Source organism: Quercus robur, chromosome 5 (assembly GCF_932294415.1).
Source record: "Quercus robur chromosome 5, dhQueRobu3.1, whole genome shotgun sequence".
Taxonomy (NCBI): Eukaryota; Viridiplantae; Streptophyta; class Magnoliopsida; order Fagales; family Fagaceae; genus Quercus; species Quercus robur.
In genome coordinates this window covers 8,101,211-8,125,249 of record NC_065538.1, presented here as the reverse complement: position 1 = coordinate 8,125,249, position 24,039 = coordinate 8,101,211, and the positions used below count along the sequence as shown (strand labels likewise).

General features: G+C 34.4%; 3 protein-coding genes across 14 annotated transcripts in view; 1 reads left to right on the top strand and 2 right to left on the bottom strand.

The window, feature by feature from the left end:
• LOC126725013 (aminopeptidase M1-like) overlaps positions 1-2,892 on the bottom strand; it is a 104,223-nt gene extending 101,331 nt beyond the window's left edge. For 4 of the 6 annotated variants that reach the window (XM_050429488.1, XM_050429486.1, XM_050429491.1 and 1 more), the window contains exons 1-5: positions 2,440-2,889; positions 2,212-2,357; positions 1,149-1,251; positions 540-726; positions 349-442 (exon numbers count right to left, since the gene is read on the bottom strand). In XM_050429488.1, coding sequence (XP_050285445.1) covers positions 349-442; positions 540-726; positions 1,149-1,251; positions 2,212-2,357; positions 2,440-2,664 — 755 coding nt within the window. In that variant the 5' untranslated portion in view covers positions 2,665-2,889. Of the gene's footprint in view, positions 1-348; positions 443-539; positions 727-1,148; positions 1,252-2,211; positions 2,358-2,439 lie in introns of all 6 variants that reach the window. The other 2 variants (XM_050429490.1, XM_050429489.1) reach the window with 2 other exon arrangements.
• Positions 2,893-5,174: 2,282 nt separating this feature from the next.
• Positions 5,175-7,075, bottom strand: LOC126725012 (threonine synthase, chloroplastic-like). Its single transcript, XM_050429485.1, has one exon. The coding sequence runs from the start codon at positions 7,004-7,006 to the stop codon at positions 5,408-5,410; it is 1,599 nt and encodes a 532-aa protein (XP_050285442.1). The 5' UTR covers positions 7,007-7,075; the 3' UTR covers positions 5,175-5,407.
• An 8,127-nt stretch (positions 7,076-15,202) lies between these two features.
• The window catches only part of LOC126725004 (myosin-17-like), a 70,242-nt gene continuing 61,405 nt past the window's right edge, over positions 15,203-24,039 (top strand). For 4 of the 7 annotated variants that reach the window (XR_007655239.1, XR_007655238.1, XM_050429476.1 and 1 more), the window contains exons 1-11: positions 15,204-15,555; positions 16,615-16,743; positions 21,636-21,779; positions 21,883-22,028; positions 22,117-22,273; positions 22,430-22,488; positions 22,657-22,816; positions 22,962-23,111; positions 23,194-23,330; positions 23,435-23,581; positions 23,686-23,787. Coding sequence is in view for 5 of the 7 variants with exons in the window: in XM_050429476.1 (XP_050285433.1) it covers positions 15,553-15,555; positions 16,615-16,743; positions 21,636-21,779; positions 21,883-22,028; positions 22,117-22,273; positions 22,430-22,488; positions 22,657-22,816; positions 22,962-23,111; positions 23,194-23,330; positions 23,435-23,581; positions 23,686-23,787 (1,334 nt within the window). In the remaining 2 variants the exon portion in view is untranslated. Of the gene's footprint in view, positions 15,556-16,614; positions 16,744-21,635; positions 21,780-21,882; positions 22,029-22,116; positions 22,274-22,429; positions 22,489-22,656; positions 22,817-22,961; positions 23,112-23,193; positions 23,331-23,434; positions 23,582-23,685; positions 23,788-24,039 lie in introns of all 7 variants that reach the window. The other 3 variants (XM_050429479.1, XM_050429477.1, XM_050429475.1) reach the window with 3 other exon arrangements.

Below are 24,039 nucleotides of genomic sequence, written 5' to 3'. Positions count from 1 at the left end.
TTTACAACTCAACTAGGTTTTAGAGTCAGGTTTCAGAGAAACTAACTTGTTCCTTTAATCTTTACCAATCAATTGAAAGGAAAGAAGGAAATTTTAAAAAATAAAAATAAAAATTCATTCTGTTCTTTGGAAGGTCAAACAAGAATGTACTGAAAAGTTCACCTTCTCCTGTGTATAACTATAGACCAAACTCTATGTAATGTCACAGTGTCCCTCATTTGTTTTTTTTTTTTTTAAATCATGTCATTGTGGATAAATTTGATTTTATTGATCTATGTAAAGACAAGATTGAGGAGTGTAAAGTTCAAAAATTTCCTCACGACCAAGAGAAAAGATCATGGGAATTACCTAGTAAATATGTCAAGAGCCTTAACAGCAACATCTAAAGCAAACTTCCCTTTATCACACTTTCCAACAGGACAATATACACGAACCTTGGTTCCTGTATGTACAGTGCAAAAGTCTACATAAACTTGAAAAGAAAAAAGAAGAGAAAAAAAAAAAAAGTAAATAAAGAAGCATCGGCCTTATATGCATACCATCAGCTGTGGTTTCTTCAATATGATCAAATACACCAACAACAACAGCCACCAAATAAGTCGACATAATTGGAGATTCCTCAAAATAAACAGTCTTGATATTTTCATTGAGCTTTTCATCAGTAGTTGGCATATTGGACAATGCTGTCAATTCTGATGGCACGTCTATTGTGATCTTGAAGGTGGCCTGTAAAGAATGTATTAGTAAATGCCTGAGCAGCAGTAAATTAAAGAGAAAAAATGGAGTTTCAAGAATAATTTAAACCACATAAGAACAGTATTAGTTAACTCTAATCAGATATTTGTGGCCACTTACACCTGATATTCATTAAAATTGACTAAACAAAACACAAATACAAGTATACTATGTTGCCTATTTGCTTCATTTAAGCTATTCACAAAAACAAATCTATGGTAATATCGTTTATAATCTGTTTACATGATTAAAAGTTCTATTTTACCTGTTGTTTCATACAAGCATGTAAAAGTCACTACTTTTAAAAAAGGGGGCGCAAGTAAATGTCACTTAAGGTAAATTGATTCCGGGCTCTAAATAAGTGAGAGAGTGAGTTATTTCAAGGGCAAAGGGAAATTCTTAATTATGCATACCTTAAGAGCAGGTTCATCCCAGCAAGGAAAGCACCGCCTTGCATCCACCGCTTGAAACTGAGTAACTGCCATATTCTTCTTCACTCCTCCATCCACATAAGTACTGTCAAAATAAAAGGGTTAATGCCCAAGACAAATAACTGTCTGTTACATAGTTGTTTCAAGTTCTGCCTCATTGGTGGGATTATTATGTACTTGATTATTCTCAATAGTAACTAAAAATTCAAAAATTTTCATTTCTTCTTTCTTTTCTATGGTTTCTTCCCCTACTTGTTGGGGAGATAACGTCTTGGGAAAACCTAATTGAATAGTCAATATATGTACAAGAACACCAATTGACCCAAAAGTTTAAGCTGATGGACCAATTTGGATACAATTATGTTATTAACTACACATTCTTGTCGTATGTATCCATGTGGGACTTCATTACTTAGCTAATAAAACCACTCACACGTGAATATTCCAACAGGTATAGTGGAGAATGCTGATCAACAAAAAATGTTTTATGTGGTCAATGGGAAACATGTCCAATGCAAAACACATGTTCCAAAACATTACATACTCGATAGACCCTCACAAATATACTCTACACAAACACAAAATAAATAAATAGAAACTCTCCCAATGGTAACATTGCACCCACCCCTCTCACTCAACAGATTGATCGTTGACTAATTATTGATCGACCGGTGTTGATTGATTACTTTATTTTTTCCCAAATGACCTATTTTGCTCAAATATGTTCGCTTTCCACATAATTTTCACAAAGATTTCAAATTTGGATTTAACATTTCCATTTGAAGCTCCTAAATGGTCCAAAAAATATCAAATGTTTTTCCAGTTTCATAAATGAAAGTTTTTGTTTTTATAATTATTTGGAATTACATGAAATTATTTATAATATTATATGCAAGCCAAAAACAACATAAGATTTTTCTGAGAATTTGCAGAATTGCAACCAAAATACAAGAAAATGGGTAAGTTTTCCACAAGAGTTATTCTCCAAAAAATATGTTTTCCATGGAAACAATTATGGTAAAAAAAGAACAAGAAAAAGAGCTACCATCTATAGAGTCCCTTCAATTGCTGGTTAAGGGCCCCAGAAAAATCAATCCCCAGAACTCCATCACCAGGACTAAGCATTTCATCAAAGACCAGCACTAGTATCTCATCATCACCATCCAAAACAACATCACACGGCTGATATGTCTTCAAAAACCAAGAAAAAACAGCATTAAAAAAACACCCATAACTAGTAGACTCAATGAGGGAACAAGAGTTATGTACTTACTTGGTTGTTAGATTTTGTGAACCAGACTTTATGAACATCAAGTTCTAGAGCATTTAGGACGAGATACTTAGTGTGTTCAAGGATGTTAAGGTTAACTTGTACTGTACCAGAAAAAGTGCATGCTATGAGGTCAAGTTTGAGACAAAGATCATAACTTGTTGGGATTGCCAATTTGGGTAGCCTCGTTTGGCCTTTGAATTGCTCTACACTTTGTTTCAACTCCATTTTCCTCCAAAAAATACCTCACTCTCTGATTTCGCTCTGTGAATTTTTTTTTCTTTTTTTTTTTTTTTATGGGGTCTCTGTGAATTTCTTGGTACGTAAGTATATAGCTTTGTGAATTGTACTATGATTTTTAAGTGTGCAGAGAATTAGAGAAAGAAAGAGAGAATTATTTAAGAAAATGATTGGGGCTTTTAGAAAGACTTGGCTGTGCTTACATGCATTGACCGTTATGAAGTGACGGCTGCCTTTAGAAAGACTTAGTTTTTAAACTATTTAGATAATTAACATCTCAAGTCTCTTAGTAACATTGTTTTTAAACTATTTAGATAATTAACATCTCAAGTCTCTTATGTTCAAGAAAATTGTTTGAATATTGGTGTTATTTTGAAAAAAAACCCAAGTTTCCACACACAAAAGCTTAAAAAAAGCTATGCTATTCAAAGTTCAAACACATTTTTAATTTTTTATTAGTTTATAAGGATGGGGATGTGACAATGTTTAATCTTATTTCTATGGAATTTTGTGAAGCACTTGAACGTTGAAAATATCAGTGAAAATTATTTGTGTTAGCCGAGGGTCCGATTGAAGTGAATGGTTGAGAAGAAAAATAATTTTGTTCCCTATATTCCTTCAATTGCAACATATCTCGTCTTCTTCTTCTTTTTTTGAACTTTAATTCAATAACAAAGAACTTTGATTATCAAAATTCTGAAATAGGTAAATAGCTATTTTAACTTCTATGTAATTGTATGTGGTTTTTTTTTTTTTTCTTTTCCTTCTCTCCCCCATTGGAAAGGTCCCCACACCTCAAGGAATTGGATGATTAAGGAAAGTGATGGTGCCGTAACAATCTAATCTTGCCTATATCAAGAAATGAGAAAAGTCAGAAATGAAAGAGAACTACTTCCAAAAAAAATTTTTTTTTTTTGGGTGGGTTTTTGGTTTGGGGGGGGGGGGGGGGGGGGGGGGGGGGGGGGGGGGGGAGGGGGTGGGGGCGGTGGGGTTGGTGGAAGTGTTGTTTATAGGCTCAATCATTGTCCAATGAACCAAAAAGAAAGTGTTCATGTCATTGGTGCTTGCAGTAAATCTTTCAATGACTAGAGACTCCAGACCAAGTTCATTGAATTGACATCAACTGGTTGAAGAGTCTACATTAGTGGGCTGGTGGGGTTGAGAGGTAATGTTTAAATTTACAATTTCTGAACCAGGCCAGACCCATATCCAATGCCACCTGAATCCTTAAGTAAAAGTTCAGCCTTTTTGGCCCAAAGATCTCTACGGGATGCACAATGAAGACCAGGGAACATCCAAGTCAAAACAGTTTTTTTACTCTCACAGTAGCTCATTGTCAAACACTCGTGAAGAATAATAACTGGAAGAAATCACACAACATTTCTGGCCTTTTTTTTTGGCTTTTTTGGGGGGAGAGTGGGGGCTGATCAAATCTGCGATGGAGGAACTGCAACGGGGTAGGTGCCACGCCCATCTGTAACTTTTGTTCTTGATGCCAAGGAGTAAACAAATGGTTGGGGTTCATCAAGAGCATGGAAGGGATACACTTTCCTGAGTTCATCATGAATTTTGCTCTATGAATTAACAAAACAATCAATCATAATAGATACTATTTTGCCATTTAGAGTTTGTGCTTGCTAAAATTAATCTAAACATGACCTAAGAGTTTATTGGTTTCTTCCGAATCTAAATCCATCAATTCACAGCAAAGATTATTCTGAATCCATTTTCTGCAAGTCAAGATCACATACCACCATACCTGCAGATCTTTCGTTTTTTTATACTCTCAGCAAAGTCTGATGCCAAATTCCATGCCCACTACAGTTTCCTCACGTGAAGGGAATAATCATATACCTGCCAATTTCAGACAGCCTCACTCATGCTGAGAGGTATTTCAATCTCCAAAAGACAGTAACTTTTGCAGATTTGGAAGTCAATACTCAATACTTTCTAGTTTCTACAACCCTGTAGGCTTCCCTCCAAGATAAATAAATTGCATTCAGAATGAAGAAAATAACTCAGAATCACCATGCGATTGGCAGAAAGGTGAGAAACTGAATGATTGCTAGAATTGTAATAAATTAACCCATTTGGGGTGCGTGGGCTGAAAACAATGATGGAGAACATAACATGATGTGACCATGATCATAGAAGTTAAGAACTACTTCCCCTAAAACTTCTTAGATATACCTTTAAATGCAGGCATCAATTACTCTTAAGTGTAAAATATTGCTTCAACAGCAAAGTACAAGATAAAATGATTTCACGAAGGGATGTACAAATTCAATATCACAGCTTGTCAAAGTCACACTCCTGCAGCTCTATATATTCAGAAACCTGTTTTTAGTTCAAATCAATGAAATGAAAGCTAGAGAGAAAGCATAGAAATTACTAGTTGAACTACATCAATTCTGAAAATTATGAAATAAAACAAGCAAGTCAACAGATGAAACATAAATATAACTCCAGCACAGAGCAGCATACAGAACACAAGAAACGACTAAACAGAAATGTCGTCGAATTCAAATTACAAGGAATTTGTCCAAAATTTGGCTATGCTGCCTTACAAGTTACAACTAAACTCCTTTCCTATCAAAGCTTATATAAGAGTATAACAGTTACTCATCTTAAACATTTCCTTGCCCTACATCAAACAACAAGAAGCAAAACAAAAATAACAAACACCAAAGCCAACCAAAACAAATAACAATGCTCAACAATCAATCATGCCCTAATGATTCGGCGACTTACTCAACAAATACCTCTGCAACACATCCATAACTGATGCAAAATCAGCCTTGACATGAACTGGCGGATTAGCAAACCGGCACGCCATATCCTTAATCTCCTTAGAATGATAATCAATCTTAGATTGAGTAAACTTCAACCCATGTGCAGTGCTCACCACCACCGTCCGATCTGTCTTCCCAATCACCCCACTCTTCCTCAACTTAATCAATGCAGTCAACGCAACACCCGTATGCGGGCATATAAACATCCCAGTTGAATCCGCCTCCGCCATAGCGTCCATCAACTCCTCCTCAGTTGCCTCCTCGACAATCCCATTAGAATTCTTCAGGGCATACACTGCTCTATCAATCGAAACGGGATCACCTATCTGAATAGCGGATGCAAACGTGGCATTCGCCTTTACAGCCTTGAAATCCTTCCACCCTGACTTGTAATGCAAGTAAAGCGGGTTTGCATTGGCAGCCTGAGCACAAACTAACCTAGGAATCCTATCCACAAGGCCTAATTCTTTACACATATGGAAACCTTTATAAAAAGCATATATATTCCCAAGATTCCCACCCGGAACTATAACCCAATCAGGCACTTGCCAATCAAATTGTTGCAAAATCTCAATAGCAGCAGTTTTCTGACCCTCTAATCTCAAACTATTCAATGAATTAGCTAAGTAAATGGGCAATTCAGAGGTTACCTCACGGATGAGATGCATACATCCATCGAAATCAGTGTCGAGGCTCAACACGAAAGCGCCATTGGCAATGGGCTGAACCAACTGGGCAATGGAGATTCTATTAGCAGGCAAGAAAACAATGGAGGGAATCCCAGCAGAGGCACAATAAGCCGAAAGCGCGGCCGAGGTGTCTCCGGTGCTGGCACAGCCAACCCCAACAACAGGACGGTTCATTTTTCGAAGCCGATTCACTTGACTCACCAAAACAGTCATGCCCAAATCCTTGAAACTCCCAGTATGGCTAATCCCACAGTGTTTAACCCACAAATCATTCATGCCCAGAAACTGTTTGCCATAACGCTCGGCCCAGAAAAGGTTAGAGTTTCCCTCGAAAGCCGACACGATATCGGCGTCGTCGATCTCCGGGAGGACCCATTCTTTCTTGGACCAGACGCCGGAGCCGTAAGGCCACGTGGTCTTGCCGACGCGGGAATCGAAGAGGTCGCGCCAGTACTTGCCGTCGTAGGTTTTCAAGGCGGCGATGTCGTGCTCGACGTCGAGCAGTCCGCCGGATCGGGAGCGGTACACGATCTCGTCGAGGGAGTAGGACTCGTCGGAGGTTTGGTGAGATGGGTCCGGGTTGAAAGGGACGTACTTGGCGGAGAAGAGGTGGGAGTACGTTGGGTTGTTGCGGCGAGCCTCGTCGCGGATGTTTTCGTCGAGTGGGCGGCGGGGTTTGGAGACTGAGATGGGTTTTGGCTGTTGTTGTGGTGGTGGTGGAGATGGGTTTGTGGAGGCTTTGATGAAATGGGGTTTTGGGAAATGGGGTTTTGGAGATGGGGTTTTGGGTTTGATGGAGAAGAAGGAGGAGGTAGATGAAGAAGAAGAAGAACAAGAATAAGCCATCATGGAAAATGGGTTTGGTTGTGTTTTTTGTGTGTGTGTTTGTATGTGTTGTTAATGAGAGATGGGTTGTTGCATATAAAGCATTTATATATGGAAAGTTGGAGGGTTTTAGGGGGATGTGGGGAGTCGACTGTGAATAGTTATCAATTAGCTGATATGAGAGTGAGGCTTTCAAGATTCTCCCCAAAAAAATCAAAAATCAAAAATCAAAAATTTAAAAATATAATTTCAGAAAGGAAAAAACAAAGAAAGAAAAAGAATTTTGTTGTAAGTGAAGATAGTTTTTCCTCAGTTTCTTGTATTTGGTAGACGGGTAGTAATAGGGGGAAAAATTTTTAAAACAAAAAGAGGTTAAAGGAAAATTATCTCTTAATTTTGAGATAAAGTTGCTTTCAGATGAAAACAATTCTATCTTATACGAAACTAAATAAGGAAAACAATTCTATCTCAAGTAAGGTAAATAAGAAAAGTTAAGAAATAATTTTTCAATTCATTTTATAGCTGTTATCAAATATAAGAAAATAAAATACTAGTTTTCTAAGAAATATTTTTTGGAAAATGATTCATTATTTTAGAAAATGTAGTTAACTTTTAATAATTTGGTGGATATTGAAAATAAATTGAAAGTTTTGATTGGAAAAATATAATTTATAATCTATATATTGATAGTTTACTTATGACATCTCATATTTAAAATTAGCACCTATATTTCTTTGTATATATAATAGTATACATATGGCACCTCATTTGTAAAAGACATCTCTATTTTAAATCAATTGGAAATATTTTATTTAATAGTTCAGTTTTTTTTTTTTTTTTTTGGGTATCTATCTGTGTACATAATACCACATCATATTAGATGTATGTTTAAATTTATAATATTTAATTTAAACCATGAAATGAATTATGAATTTATTTCAAATGGAAATGATATATGTCTCCTATGATTAAGATTTTGGAAAACAATCCTCTCTATTTCAAGTCTTCTCTATTTCGTCCATTATATGGTTAAGATTAGATCTAAATTGTGATATTCCGAATTATCTGAATTTGATTAGATTGGATTGGTTTCTCAAAAAAAAGAAAAAAAGATTAGATTGGATTGTTAAAATGTGTGTTGTGCATACTTGTGTTAAATCTCACATCATATATATTACTAGGTACATCTTGGTTTTATAAGTTCCTTTTGGAGTATAAACATATATAGCTAACACCTTTCTCATGTTGCTAAAGTTTGATTTGAACTATGATGTAGATCCATTTCAAGATGATAATTTTCCTAAGAGTTTAAAATTTTTAAAATAATTTTAACTTGACTATCATTAATAAATGGAATCTCAAAAAAAAATATATACAAATGCGGTAAAATCTAAAGAACTAGTATAATTTAACAAAAAGAGGTGAGAGAGAGAGAGAGAGAGAGAGAGAGAGGGTTTTTTTTTTTTTGATAAGGGAGAGAAGGATTTGATCATGTTATATGTAATGATTAAACAATAAATGCGGTAAAATCTAAAGAACTAGTTTAATAATGAATTTTTTTGTTATTTTAAAAAATATGTTTATAGGTTTTCACTTTTCACTGAGATATATTAGATAATAATTTTATAAAAAATCTTTTATGAATTTGCTTTTTGATTTTGTTTTTAGTGCCCAAAAGTGCACACACTGACACACGGTGGTAGGGATTTGGATGAGAGCGGAGGAAGAGCATGTGCATTGGTCCTTTGTTTCCTTAAGGGAACCTTCTTTTGTTTTTTAGAAGATTTATAAAATATAATGTAATGAGTAAAATATAAAGAAATTTAATAAAACGAAATAAATATAAAGAATGAAATGAAATGTAATAGAATGAATGAAATTAAACTAACATCTTTGAATGTTCTAAAAGAAAATGGTAAAACAAAATTAAATGTGAATAATTTTGTTTGCGAGTTCTTTGAAAAAAAAAATTATAAATTATTTTATAACAACGTAACTATTATACCTATTATCAGCAAAAAATTATACCTATTCTTTTACAAAAAGAACAAGCTAATTGAGCATGATCAAGACTTCAGTGATTTCAATTTTGCAAAGCTTGTTAAATCTTTTAAGGCCAAGTATAAATATAAATATATTAGTGGGCTACTTTTTTCTTTTTTCCTTTTTTTTTGGGTTAACTGAAGAAAGTATACACCATTAGGGTCATATCATGGGTTTAAATTTACAATTTCTGAACGAGGTCAAACCTATGTTCAAAGCCACCTGAATCCTGATGTGAATAACAGCATTTTTAGCCAACATATATCAAGGGAAGCTTAATTAAGATACGAAATGGTAAAATTTAGGTGTAGTTCTTTCAGTGCAATATATTAGAATTAGATTATTTAATTAAATTCAAATACATTTTTTTTTTAAATAATTGTATTTATGTTTCATTAATCAATACAATCATGTATTTAAATTAATTTATAATTAAAGAATTGTATCATTTTTTGGGTAATAGAAAAACTATATCGAAATTTTACCCACAAAGGAATATCAATATCAAAACACTCTCAAAGCCACTTGAAGAATGTCATTAATCACTCTTGAAAAATAATAACGGTGAGAAATCACAAGATTTCTATCAATTTCATTAGCCGTGATGCTAGTCTTTTGGCTCTTTTACAACTTCTTGTATAGTCACACACAATGTTGTATAAATCTCTTATGGAGATGATGCTTCCAAGGGTGAAATAGATGGATAATTCATAGTTTTAATTAAATGTAACTATGGTGTTAAGTTAAAAAAAAAAAAAAAATTAAGAGTCTTGTAATTCAATGACATTGTTCAATCTTCTTTATAAAAAAAAGTCACTTGTGATTAAATAAGAGATCTAGGTTCTATCTATCTCCGCCTACACTAAAAATCAATTAGTGTCTTGGTTTTATGATAAAGGGCAATCATCAAGAGCGAAAGCTATACGTTGAAACTTTCTCTTAAAAAAAAAAAAAAAAAAATTCAACAATGCTTATTGAATCAAGAGTATGAAAGTGATATGCTTTCCTATATTAAAGTATATAGGTAGTAAATTTTATTTTATGTATCCAACAGTGCTTATTGAACCACACCAAGGATCCCAATCAGATAGAGGGTGGCGAACAAGCTGAAATTCACCAAGTCAAAACCTACAACAATTGAACAACCTCTAAGTTCTAAGCTTGAGAGCAGCAAGTGGAGTTGATAGAGGCACTTCGAAGGTTAAATCAATGGAATGAACTTCACTGGAAAACCGAAAAGTAATGAAGTCCATAGTGCGTATATTCATAGGTTTTTGGAATAGGGGTTGCTGATCAATTTTTCATGGAAGTGTTGAAGTGAGGTTGCCACATGAAGTGGTTTTGAGTCAAACTTTTGTGGGCTAGATGTTGGCCTTGGTGCATGTTTAGGGGCCCTTTAGGCTTGGGCTTTGCGACTGTAAAGTCATGGGTATCGGAGAAGATACCTCAAATCCAATTTATTATGTAGTACACGTTACATCCCATTTTGAAAAATCGTTATCAATGTTTATTCTAAGTATTCGTTTGGAATAGTTTAAATCCATTGGTTTATTTTACTTCAAAATAAATTGGATACAAGTATATATGATTTTGAAAAACATGAGACATTAAAAATTGTTTATATATATATATATATATAAAAGAAACAAACACATATGCATATATACAAGGAAAAATGAATGAAATTTTAATATAAAGACACATCGTAAATTCCACTAAAACCCATTATATTTTTCACAGGCCATTACAATAAGTTATATTCATTTGAAACCTCTTATCATTAAAGTAATCGCAAACAGAGAAAGGAGAAATGAAAGAAGGGTTAAATTTTGGAGCTGAGTAGGAAATTTATGCACGTTCAAAAGCCAAAGGTTAGAAATAGAATATAATATCGAGTTGAGTATTTGCTCAGCATGTAAATTTTTATTCAAAAGTTGGCAAGATTTCGTGAATGTTAAGCAAGCTTGCTGGGAAAACTTTGTATTTTCGCTTTCCAAATTAGTTTCGTGCACACAAGCTTAAGGCTTAATTTCATTTGTAATCTAACCCACTGAGAAAGAAAAAAAAAAAAAAATCATTTTGGAATCAAATTTATTCCCCCCCAAACACGGCATAAAGTATTGCAAGGGTAACTAAAAGACGTAAATAACCTTTGCTAGCACATTGTCTTTCCGATGGTATCTATGTCTGACCGATTGGATTTCGGGGCAGTTTTGGAAATCCGGTGGAATGGCAATATGGCATCAAAATTTCCTCCGAGGACAATATTCCTTTGAATTTCGTTCCCAACAAAGTTGAAAATTAAAAAAATAAAGAAATAAAATATTGCAAAAGCCAGCAAAGATGGACAAATAGGCATAGCCCTTTGTCTTGTCGTGAAAGGTTTTGAAACCCATGTCATATAAAATATGAAATAAATAACCATGATATCACACTGTAATTACTAATTACAATTCTGAATTGTGATATCTATATATTAAAAAAAATCAATTTTCCCCCTTTTTTTAAGGATAGTTCATAATTCTTCCACAAAATTATAAATCGAACAATGTCTTTTTTAATTGTTGAAAATGAGCAAATAACCCTATTATTAGTTAAACTCTTAATACATAACATACTTATTTGTTTCATGGAATATTCTACAATTAAATTAAAAAAAAAAAATGCTCTTGAGGGGGAATTGCAAATGAGCTAATAGTTAAGACTTAGTATTCGTTTGGCAAAATTACTTTGCCAACTTATTTTACTATTCAGCTTATTTTTGCTACTATTCATGGATCTCACTACACTTTTTAGTACTGCTCATGGGTCTCATTGTATTATTTCCGCTAACTTTTACTTTTATCTACAGTACTTTTAGCAAAATAAACAAATTTCAAACAAATCCTTATGAGAGAAAAGGTGCAAATGAACCAACTTATAAAAGGGGAAAATATAATTTACCCTATTTTTAATATATTTAAATACTATAAGGATTTATTATAATACTTGTTATATTTACACCCATCATTAGAATCTTGTCTTATCATATTTTCTTAGGGTAAAACTTAGGAATAGTACTTAGATACTGTTCCTTAGGTTTCTCATTCTTTATACTGTATCTAAGTATTGTCATTTTCTTTAAATAATACAATTAATTACTTCATAAACATTGTGGGAGGACTTTCGTTTCGACCCCCAATAAGGTATTGTTCGCTTTGAGATGGGCAATGATCGACCTACGTCCCACCTGCACGAATTTGCTTAATCCCACATCGGGGAGAGACGCCTCACACCCCTGCCTTATAAGCCTTTGGCCTAAGGATGAGTGTACCATTACTACATATGCGAAGTAGAGCAAATCTCAAAAACTGCTACCTCATGCTGTGGTAGTGCACTCCTTCACGTAAGACCTCAATGACAGTTTGAAGGGGGAAGGTGGGGGTTTCCCCTTAAACCCCAAAATGCGCCTTTTTATGGGAGGACTTTCGTCTCGGCCCCTAATCAAGTATTGTTCGCTTTGGGATGGGCAATGATTGACCTACGTCCCACCCGCACGAATTTGCTTAATCCCACATCGATCATTGCCCATCCCAAAGCAAACAATACCTGATTGGGGGCCAAGACGAAAGTCCTCCCACAAGCATATATTAATAAGTATCATACAATTAATTACTTCATTTTCTTTGTAGTGTATCATAATAAATATATATTAATAAGTATCATACTTATCCACTTTCCTATTTAAGAAAATAATAATAATAAAACATAGAGAATATTGTATTTATGTTGAACTTTTTTGTGTATTGTATAAGTTACTAATTATTCATCAATAGTTAGCAATATTATTTTTGACTAGTTAGTAACTTGTGCAATAAATAGGAAAGTTCAACAAAAATATAATATTCTCCTCTTTTTTTTTTTTTCTAAATATGAAAGTTGATAATTATGATATTAACATTTATTTATTATAATTGTGTTTGTTTGTGAAGCAACTTATTATATTATTTAAACAGAATGTGATGTGGCATGATTTTTTTTTTTTTTTGAGATAATTTCAACCTATGACGTCCGCTCTTAATGATAGTTTTTTATCATCAGATTAAAACACCAATCGGCTTTTGACGTAGGTAGGGATTAAATCATAGATTTCTTATTCAACTCTCAGAGACTTCACTAGTTGAACTAACTGAAACTCACAGATGTGACATGATTCTAATGGAATGTAAATATGAGAAGTTTTATAAGAAATCATTATAGTTTCTAAACATATTTAAAAAGAAATAAAGGTAAAAGCCAGTCCCTCTTTATCTATTGTTTTATTTGTAGTTTTCTCCCCTTAACTATTAAGTCATTTGCAATTCTCCCCTTAAGAGTATATATTTTAGTAATTTAATTGTGGAATATTTCAAAATTCAAAGGATTTTGTAATGAGTTCATGGTTTTAACTAACAATAAAGGGGCAGTTGCCCATTTTCAATAGTTTTTTCTTTTTTGTTGATAAGCTCATTTTCAATAATTAATTGGGGATATTGCTCAATTTTACAGTTTAGACGGAGAATTATGAGCTATCACAAGGATAAAGGAAGGACAATGCCTTTTTCCTATTTTTTTTAGTAATTGATATATAGATAGCTCAACTTGACTTGTAAAAGCTATAAAAATGGGTTTTTGTTTGGGCCGACACATGAGCTTGAGACTTTCAACAAACAAATCATATGTGCATCATTCAAACATGTACTTAACTTACAAATAAAATTACATATTAACAATAAAATATAGAAGAGGAGTATAATTTTTAGCACGTTATTTGATAGCCAGTTAGCCACCATGCATTACGTGCTTCATTTGGTGTATCAAACTCATCATTACTTTATATGGCAAATCTAGAATGTCTTTTATGATATATAGAGTTGACAACTTAAGGCCCCATTTGATTCCCTTTATTGTGACCAAACAAATGCTCTTTCAAGTTAAAATGTGTATTTTTGGATTCTGTTGGTAAATTTATTTTATTTTTTGCACAAAGTTAAATTAAAAAGCACATTTTTGGAAAAAAAGAAGGATGATGCTTTTTCAAAAGATGTTATTTGTACAAATTTTAGTAAAAGTCATTTTTGCTAACAAACAAAACACTTAAGACACGTCACTAAAAAACAAAAAAAACTATTTTTATTTAAGATTAAGGTAATTAAGTTTTGTTGATTTTAGTTAGCTCAATTTGTAAAAGTTATATATATATATTAACAAATAAAGTAAATAATGAATTGAATTATATATACATATATATACATAGAGAGAGACAGAGTTTTAATGCCAACCATAATCATTTTTGAAAAATATTTACTTTACACCGAATATCCATTCTTGCATTATACTTTGAAAAATTGGAAGAAAGAAACAATGAACTCATAACATGATTTTTTTTAATGAGAGTGTCTAGAGTTCGTTGAGCACCTTACTATCGCCCAAGTATGTAACTACTTTGTCCCACACAGATAACATGGATTAATTTCTTGAGATGATCCAAAAATGTTGATGAGAGTTTTTAAATTAAGAACCTTGTGGATCTTATTCAGTACATTAGGACAACCCATTGGATTTTGTTAAGTACATAGCTTTTTGTTGATAATTTGATAGTTGAGAGTGAGAACATTCAAACTTAGACATCTTTATTGGAAACATTCAAAAGTGCAAATTGAGTTACAAGACTTTTATTAGATTAAGTATGTAATTAAACCCAAACAATTTGTGCAAATTTATAAATAAGTTTTTTGTTGTTGATAAATACATAAAATTTCAATTTAAAGTGTTTGTTATAATGATTATTTTTTATTATCAAGTTAAGAAACTAATTATTTTTTTTACATAAGTCCGTAAATCTCTTATTTGACTATAAAAAACTTTGTAAGTCTACGGGTTGACTTGACTGTAAGTCTGTAACTCACTGTAATCAGGTGATTAAACTTTAAAACCCATTAAATGTTTTGCTTGATTAGTCAATGATAATGGGTCCCAACGTGACTGGTCGTTTTGAGCTTTGTAAATATAAACACACAAATAGAGTGGTGTTGTGTAGCGGTGTGTAGCTGATTACCACCGTTGTCCCCACATCGCTCTCACTGCCCCATACAAGTCCAAAACCTCCTCTAAAAACAGAGACACTCAGAGAAAAATATAAATAAACAACAAAAAATAACTTAAACAACCTCGAAGTTTTAGAGACAGAGACCAAAGCTTAGAGAGAGAAAGGAACGGTGAGTTAAGCAAACAAGGTTTTGAGAGAGAAAGAGAGAGACCCAGATAGAAAAAATAAAAAAAAATTAAAACTTTGAAGTTAGAGAGAGAGAGAGAGGGAGGGACCAAAGCTTAGAGAGAGAAAGGAACAGTGAACTGAACCAGAGTTTAGAGAGAGAGAGAGAGGTGGGTTTGAGAGGGAAGGAATTGGTGGGTGTTTTGTTTGAAATGAAAAGCTATTTGATTGAGGCTTCTTATTTGATGTGCTGGGGTTGCTGAATTGAAGTGCAAATAGTGGAATTTGTTTTGGAATGGTAAATTTTCAAAGCTTGCCACCTTTGTTTTTGTTTGTTTACTTCATTGCTCTCTCTCTCTCTCTCCTTCTTTTGTATTTGTTGCTGTGCTTGCCTGTTGAGGGTTTGTTTTGTGTGACTTGTTCTTGCTGGGTTTTTTACCATGTGTTTTGAATATTGAGTTGGGGGTGACTTTATTTGTGTGTTTCTAAATTTTGAGGAACTGGGTTTGTTCTTGATTTTCAATAGAATTCAACTTTTCTTTAAGTTATCTCTTATCATTTTCTCTGTTCTGTGTTGTTTTGTTTTGTTTTTGTTTTTCTCGAGGTAAGTTCTCTTTTATTCATTCCAAGCTGCTCTCTGCTCTCTCTCTCTCTCTCTCTCTCTCTCTCTCTCTCTCTCTCTTATTTGTAGGTTTACTGGTTGAAGTTTTGTTGTCTTTTGCTATCTGTTATGGGCTTACCTTGTGTGTATGTGTGTTTTAACTTGTTTGTTTGAAGAAATTTAATTTTGGTTGGAATTTGTTTTATTTTTTATTATTCAAATTTAAGGAATTGGGGTTTGTGTATTTTTTTTTTTTTTCATAATTCTCTACTCTGAAGGCAACAAATTGTGATACTTGAGAATTATAGTGACAATATCTTATTAAAAATAGATACTTTTAATTAAATTTAAATGTTGGTTTTAATTTCATCAAAAAGGTTACAATTGCTTGGTTATTAGGAGGTTTCTGAATCAATAAGTGTCTTTTTGGTTATAGGTACTGGCTAAGGTTTACTTCTTGTCTTTACAGAACTAGATAGTTTCATCAAGACTTTGATCTAGATTGCATGCTTACTCATGAATGTTTGGTGTAATTATTGCTCTATTAATTTCTTATATCTTAGTAGCAATGTATCTTATGCTCTCTATTTTTTTTATAACATGCTGTTATGGATATTGATATTGCTGTTTTGTGCTCTGTCATAGTCTTAAGTTTTAATGTAAACATCATTTTCACGATGAACTTGTAAGTCTTTAATGCACTTTTGGACTTCATTCAAACTTTGATGTTTTTTTCTGCGTTCTTGCTATTTGTAGGCATCACTGGTTAACATAGTTGTGGGTTCTCATGTATGGGTTGAAGATCCAGTTTTGGCATGGTTGGATGGGGAAGTTACTCGAATCAATGGCCAGGAGGTTCATGTCAAAACCACCAATGGAAAAACAGTAAGTGCTCCTTTACTTGTTTATTTTTGTATGAATGGACCTGTCCCTTAAATCTACCACTTCTGTATGCAAATGGAATTATTGAGAACATTTGTGGCTTGTGACATAAATGAGCATTATAGGTTTTGTATGTATTTATCCTTCTTTCTGAAAATATTTTACCTTGTATTTGGATTTGATAAATTATTGGAATTTTCAAAATGATGGGAATTTCAAGTCTATCGATTTAATTTTGCATTGTTTGGTTTGGTAGATCTTGAAATTAAGAAATTAGACTCTTTTAGTAGTTACAACGATGATGGTACAATTACTACTCTTGATACTAATGCCACTGCCGCCACAACCACTGCTACTACCGCCTTCATTATCATTGTCAATGTTGTTGTTAAGTGTGGAAATCAAGAAATGTATGTATCTAGCTGTATTCGAGGTCAGTTGGTCCTCCAAGAGAGAGAGAGAAAAGAATTGGAACTGAATTTAGAACATTCTTATTGCTTAATCTTCATTCAATTAGTAATGCCCTCTTTATACATCACTCAGCAATTCCCTAATCCCTGCTCTAACTGATTGATACAGTAACCACTAGCCAACTGTCACAACCAGCTCACAGTTATCAATAACTGCCACTAATTGTCACCAACTGATTTCCCTCCTTCTCACTAGAATACAATTGCAAACAAAACCCCATCCTGAGAACTTAAGTCACCATCAAGGACACAATCTTCAGTTTCAACCTTCCTAGACACTGCATCAGCCACCAAATTATCCTTCCCCTTCTTATATTCTACTATAAAAGCATACCTTAACAATTTAGTTAACCACTTTTGCTGAGCTGGGGTGCCAATTTTCTGTTCCTACAAATACTTTAGGCTCTGCTGATCAGTCTTGACAACAAAAGGTCTTCCCACCAAGTATGCTCTCCACCTCTTGACATTAGTGACTAGAGCTAACAATTCCTTCTCATATGTAGGCAAGGCTAAATTTTTACCCTTGAGAGCTTGACTGTGAAAGGCTATAGGTCTGCCTTGCTGCATCAAAACTGCACCCAACCCTCTCCCTGAAGCATCACACTCCACAACAAATGGTTTTTCAAAATTAGGAAAAGCCAACACAGGTGGTTGAACTATATCTGTCTTGAGTTGCTGAAAAGCCAACTCAGCCTCATCTGACCAAGAGAATGAATCCTTCTTCAACAAGGCTGTCAGAGGAGCTGCAATCTAGCCATACGCCTCGACAAATTTTCTGTAATACCCTATGAGACCTAAGAACCCTCTCAAGGACTTAATATCCTTAGGAATAGGCACTGCTGCGTAGCAGCAGTCTTCTTAGGGTCAGTGTGTACTCCTTCACTAGTGATCACATGTCCCAAGTACTCCACTTCTTTACAAGCAAACGTGCATTTAGATTTTTTGGCATACAATTTATTAGCAGCTAAAATCTCCAAAACAGTTCTAAGGTGGAGGATATGATCAGGCAGTGATTTTCTATATATCAGTATATCATCAAATAATACTAACACAAACTTCTTTAGAAAGGGCTTGAAGACCTGATTCATCAAGGATTGGAAAGTTGATGGGGCATTGGTCAAGCAAAACGACATAACTAAGAATTCATAATGGCCTTCATGTGCCCTGAAAGCTGTCTTGGGTATGTCCTCTTCCTTCATTTTGATCTGATGGTATCCAGACCTTAAGTCAAGGTTAGAAAAAATAACAGCTCCATTCAACTCATCCAGCAATTCATCAATGATAGGAATGGGAAACTTGTCCTTAACAGTGTTGTTGTTTAATGCCCTATAGTCAATACACATTCTCCATGATCCATCTGCCTTCCTCACCAACAAGACAAGAGAAGCAAAGGGGCTGCAACTGTTCCTAATTGAACCAATAGACAACAATTCCTTCACAATCTTCTCAATCTCATTTTTTTGATAAAATGGATATCTTTAAGGCCTCTGGCAAACTGGTTGAGTGTCCTCCTTAAGATTACTTTGATGTTCATGTCCCTTAAGAGGAGGCAAACCCCTTGGAGTCTCAAAGGCATGGTTAAACCCTTGCAGTAATGATTCTACTGCTGTAGGCACCTTGGCTGCTGGCACATCTACTTATGCAGTAGAAATTTGCAGTAAAAATCCTGTCCTTACTGAAGTTTTAAAGAATTGATCACAATCCATTAGAGAGGACCCTGAAGATGGTCTCAAACCCTGCAACAAGACTTGCTGACTCCCATAGTAAAAACTCATAGTTAAGAGTTGGAAATTCCATTGTATCTCTCCAAGAGTGCTCAGCCATTGAGTACCCAACATTGCATCACAACCCCATAATGCCAATACATGGAATTGGATACAAAACTCCACTCCTTGAACACACACTGGTACCTTACTACAGAACCCATGAGTCTTCACAATAGAACCATTGGCCACCTTAACTCTCAATTGTAGCATCAACTCTTGGTTGTAAACTAGAAACCAATGATGCATCAATGAAGTTATGAGTACTACTAGTGTCGACAAGTATCACTAACCCACTACCATTGATTTTGCCCTTAACTCTCATAGTACCAGGTGTAGGGGTACCTATTAAAGCATACAAAGTGATCTCAATATCCTCTTCTTGATTGGTCTGATTGTTCTCAGCAATCTTGGTAACAACATCACTATCCACATCCTCTTCTAACTTAGTAATTTGCATCCCAGATTGTAAACCTTGAACCATTTCAATCTCTTCTAAAAGAAACAATTTTACATTCTTGCATTTATGCCTGGGCCCCCACATCTCATCACAATTATAACATAAGCCTTTTTTCTCTCTCTTCCATTTGTGCAGGTGTTAGTCTCTTAATAGGTATCCTAGTTTTAGCTTCTACCATTGTATTACCCTTAGGCAACCCCAAGATAGAATTCTTACTAGATTCTTGTTGATACTTTGCATTTCTCTTGCAACTTAGTGTTGAGTTAGCGGAAGCTCTGACACTAGATTATTGAACAAAAGACTGAACAAAGAGCTTTTATTAAAAACTCGACTCTTTGAATTATAACACTTTACAAGCACTAATGCTTTGACTTACTAACACTAGTGCATTGCAAACATTGACTCTATTTCACTCTACACACTTGCTATCTATGGCACACACTTCACCTTCTCATACAACTTCACACATCTCTCACTTGGTGCTTTATGACACTCATTCTCTTCACAAGTCTCTCACTAGTCTTACACACTCACACACTCACACACTTTCATATACCACCACATCTATTTATACTAGGTGTATGTTGGTTAGGAAACCAACTTGAAGCTTCTAGCATCTTCCTTTTTATTGGCATTAAATGAATGCCATTCTCCAACCTTCTAGACTATTCTATAAACATGTGGTTGAGTTTTACTTCTACATAGAAGTCTCTAGAGAACTAAAGAGAGACATCTCATAGAGAAACCCGGAATGCATGAGAAGGTTCTAGAGAATGTGTGAGATATTCTAGGAGTTTCTAGAAGTTTCTAGAAACAAGAGAGTTAGTGTTGATTTCTAACACTTAGCACATATTCCTCATGGATCTTGGCCAATCCAAAGGTTGCATTCAAGGATTGAGGGTTAAGCATCCTTACTGGTAGCCTTATCTCATCCTTTAAGCCACTTAAAAAGCAACTCATCTTGTGTAATGGAGAAAGGCCTTTGATCCTATTAGACACAGCTTCGAACTTTGCCTTATACAGAGCAACTGTTGACATCTGCCTTAGCCTTGTTAGCACCTCCAAAGGATCATCATAAGCTGTAGAACCAAACCTCACGTGTAGTGCTTGCACCAATGACTCCCAATCAGAAAACACACCAGCCTCTTCTGCTTCTTGGAACCAGATCAGGGCTTCTTGATCCATATGAAAGGAGGCAATCATCATTCTCTCTGCATTTGGGGTTTGGTAATACCCAAAATATTGCTTGGCTTTATACACCTAGCTGGCAGGGTCTTCACCTGAAAAGCGTGGGAAATCAAGCTTAACAGGTTTCACAAGAGATAATGCCGAAGAACTTCGAATTGGGGTGAATTTTCTTGAGATGATCGTGCCCTGGGTTCATCATCAGAACTCAGCTTCTGCAAAATAGCTGTGGGATGTTGATTCGTCTTGTTCAAGGTTCTGGTATGGATTTCTCATATCTTTTGAATCTCTCGGATGTCTTTACTATGATGATCTAAAGTAGCTCGAAGAGAAGCAATAGCTTCATCGGTCGTGGCAGTGGATTGTGATCGTTGTCACAGAATCACTGCAGACAATGTCATTAGAGTGTCACTGCAGACAACAATCTAAAGGGGGAAAAACCCTATTGATATGGTGATCAGAGCTGCACAATCATGTGAAGAGTCAGTTCATATTAGCTTGCCATCTTCCTATCAAAGACTTGTAAAATAAAGTGATGGTAACAACACAATAAAAAATTGATAACAGAACATGTTGCAAGTTTTGCCATATCATATAACATTTTGTACAATACTAAATGAAGATCTCTATTCTAATAAGACTGTTTTATTAAGTTGCATTTGCTACCCAGCTTCTAGGACTTTTTCTTAGTGTTCTACAACAAACATGAGAATAACTCCTGCATTTTCATAAATACAATAAATTTGTTCCTAAGCCAAACATAGAAGAACTCCTATTTATACCAAAGACTCTTCTTGAACTAATGCTAATGGTTTGTCCAAATAGACCTAGCCTCTCTGTTCAGTAGTAAGAAATTGAATGTATTAGTATATAATTCTCCCATGTATCTTTAATTTATCTATAGTTCAGTCAATTTCTCTAAAAGAAAGTGCAACTTTTAGGTAATCAGCACCTAAAGTTTTTCTGTGTTTCTCTTGCATGTAAATCTGGTTCTAATCAAGTTGATGACTGGTGCAGGTCATTACAAGTATATCAAAAGTGTTTCCAAAGGATACTGAAGCTCCTCCTGGAGGGGTAGATGACATGACAAAGCTTTCCTATTTGCACGAACCTGGAGTTCTGCAAAACTTGGTCACTAGATATGAACTTAATGAAATCTATGTGAGCTATGTTACTTTTTATCTTTCCTTGGGACATGTTAATATGCTGAAGCAATTGTTTAGAAATAATTTTTTGATGTAATACTTGAAATTACCTTTCTCAGACATACACAGGAAATATCCTGATAGCAATTAATCCATTTCAACGATTGCCTCATCTATATGACACACACATGATGGAACAATACAAAGGAGCTGCTCTTGGGGAGCTGAGTCCTCATGTCTTTGCAGTTGCAGATGTTGCATACAGGTTAATTTAAATTCACCTTCTGGATGTCACTACTTTTTTGTTTACCTGTGGGGTAGTTTCTTATTTGACATGCTGTTTAAGATAATAGGGCAATGATTAATGAAGGAAAAAGCAATTCAATTTTGGTTAGTGGAGAAAGTGGTGCTGGTAAAACTGAGACAACAAAGATGCTCATGAGATATCTTGCACACTTAGGTGGGCGATCTGGAGTAGAAGGACGAACAGTTGAACAGCAAGTTCTGGAGGTATGAATGTATGATGAAGTTATTATTAGTTACATTCTATTTCTGGATTTCAAAGTTCCCTATATGAGCATATACTCGACATATTATCTCAAGAATCAAGTTAAAACAAGGTTTATATCCTCATTGATTTAATTTTTTTTTTTTTTAATATTACAGTCCAACCCAGTTCTTGAGGCCTTTGGTAATGCCAAAACAGTTCGGAACAACAACTCAAGGTGTGTATTAATCATATGGAAATTCATTTTATACTTTATAGTTTCATTTCTTCTTCATTTTGATTATACAGACTGCATATATTTCTTAACCATGCTTATTTTGAGATATCTCTTTTTGAAGTTCTCATTATAATGTCTGTTTCATGTCATTGTGACATTACTATGTAGTCGTTTTGGTAAATTTGTTGAAATCCAATTCGACAAGAATGGGAGGATATCTGGGGCAGCAATTAGAACGTATCTGCTCGAAAGGTCTCGTGTTTGCCAGATTTCTGTTCCTGAAAGAAATTACCATTGCTTTTACCTCCTTTGTGCTGCACCACCTGAGGTATTTTACACTATTCTGCTTGTCAATTTGTTTCTCTATATTTATCTTTTAAATCAAGCAAGTTCAACTATTGTTAGTGTTATCTGTAAGTATAAGTTCCATTTCAAAATTTTTATTTTTACCTTTTGTTTTCAAATATTTGTAGGACATTGAGAAATATAAGTTGGGGAGTCCAAAAACTTTCCATTATTTAAATCAATCAAATTGCTATGAGCTGGATGGTGTAAATGATGCTCATGAATATCTTACAACCAGAAGGGCTATGGAAATAGTTGGAATGAATGAGGAAGAACAGGTTGCCTTTCTGCAACTTTAGACGATGCATGTTCTTTATGAAGGTTCAACCAGATTTCTCATCATTATATAATTCTTTTCAGGAGGCAATATTCAGGGTTGTAGCTGCAATTCTTCACCTTGGTAATATTAATTTTGCCAAAGGGAAGGAAATAGATTCCTCAGTCATTAAGGATGAAAAGTCTAGATTCCATCTTAATACGACTGCAGAACTTCTTAGGTGTGTTTCTTTTACTTGTTCACATTAGAAGTGCATCTCTGAATCTTGTTTTGAAATCTATTTAATAGTGTCATGTTTCACTGTTAATCATAATCATTTTACAGGTGTGATGCCCAGAGCTTGGAAGATGCTCTAATTAAACGTGTAATGGTGACACCTGAAGAAATTATTACAAGAACTCTTGACCCTGAAAATGCAATTGCTAGCAGAGATGCATTAGCCAAGACACTATATTCTCGCTTGTTTGACTGGTAAGGGGCTCATTGGACCTTTTATTTTCTCCCTGGTTTGTATTATAGTCTTCTTATTTTTGTATATGTTTGATAATATTTTGATTTACCACTTGTTTTGACAGGCTTGTGGAAAAAATTAACATTTCTATTGGACAGGATCCAAACTCAAAGTCAATAATTGGAGTCCTTGATATCTATGGTTTTGAAAGTTTTAAGTGCAATAGGTATGCTATTACAATCTTTTGATTTCACTGGAGCAAGATAAATTTCATTTCTTTAGAGGCAGAGAACGGACACTATGCATCACATGCGTTTTTATATAATTTTACAAAAAGTTATGAAGTTTGGGCTCCAATGACATTGTGCCCCTTCCCTCCACCCTAACAACTACAACAAGAAGCAAAAGAAAAGAAAGACAAAGAACAGTGCACAACTACAAACAATATTTCATTAGTTTTGTCCTGACATCTTCTTAT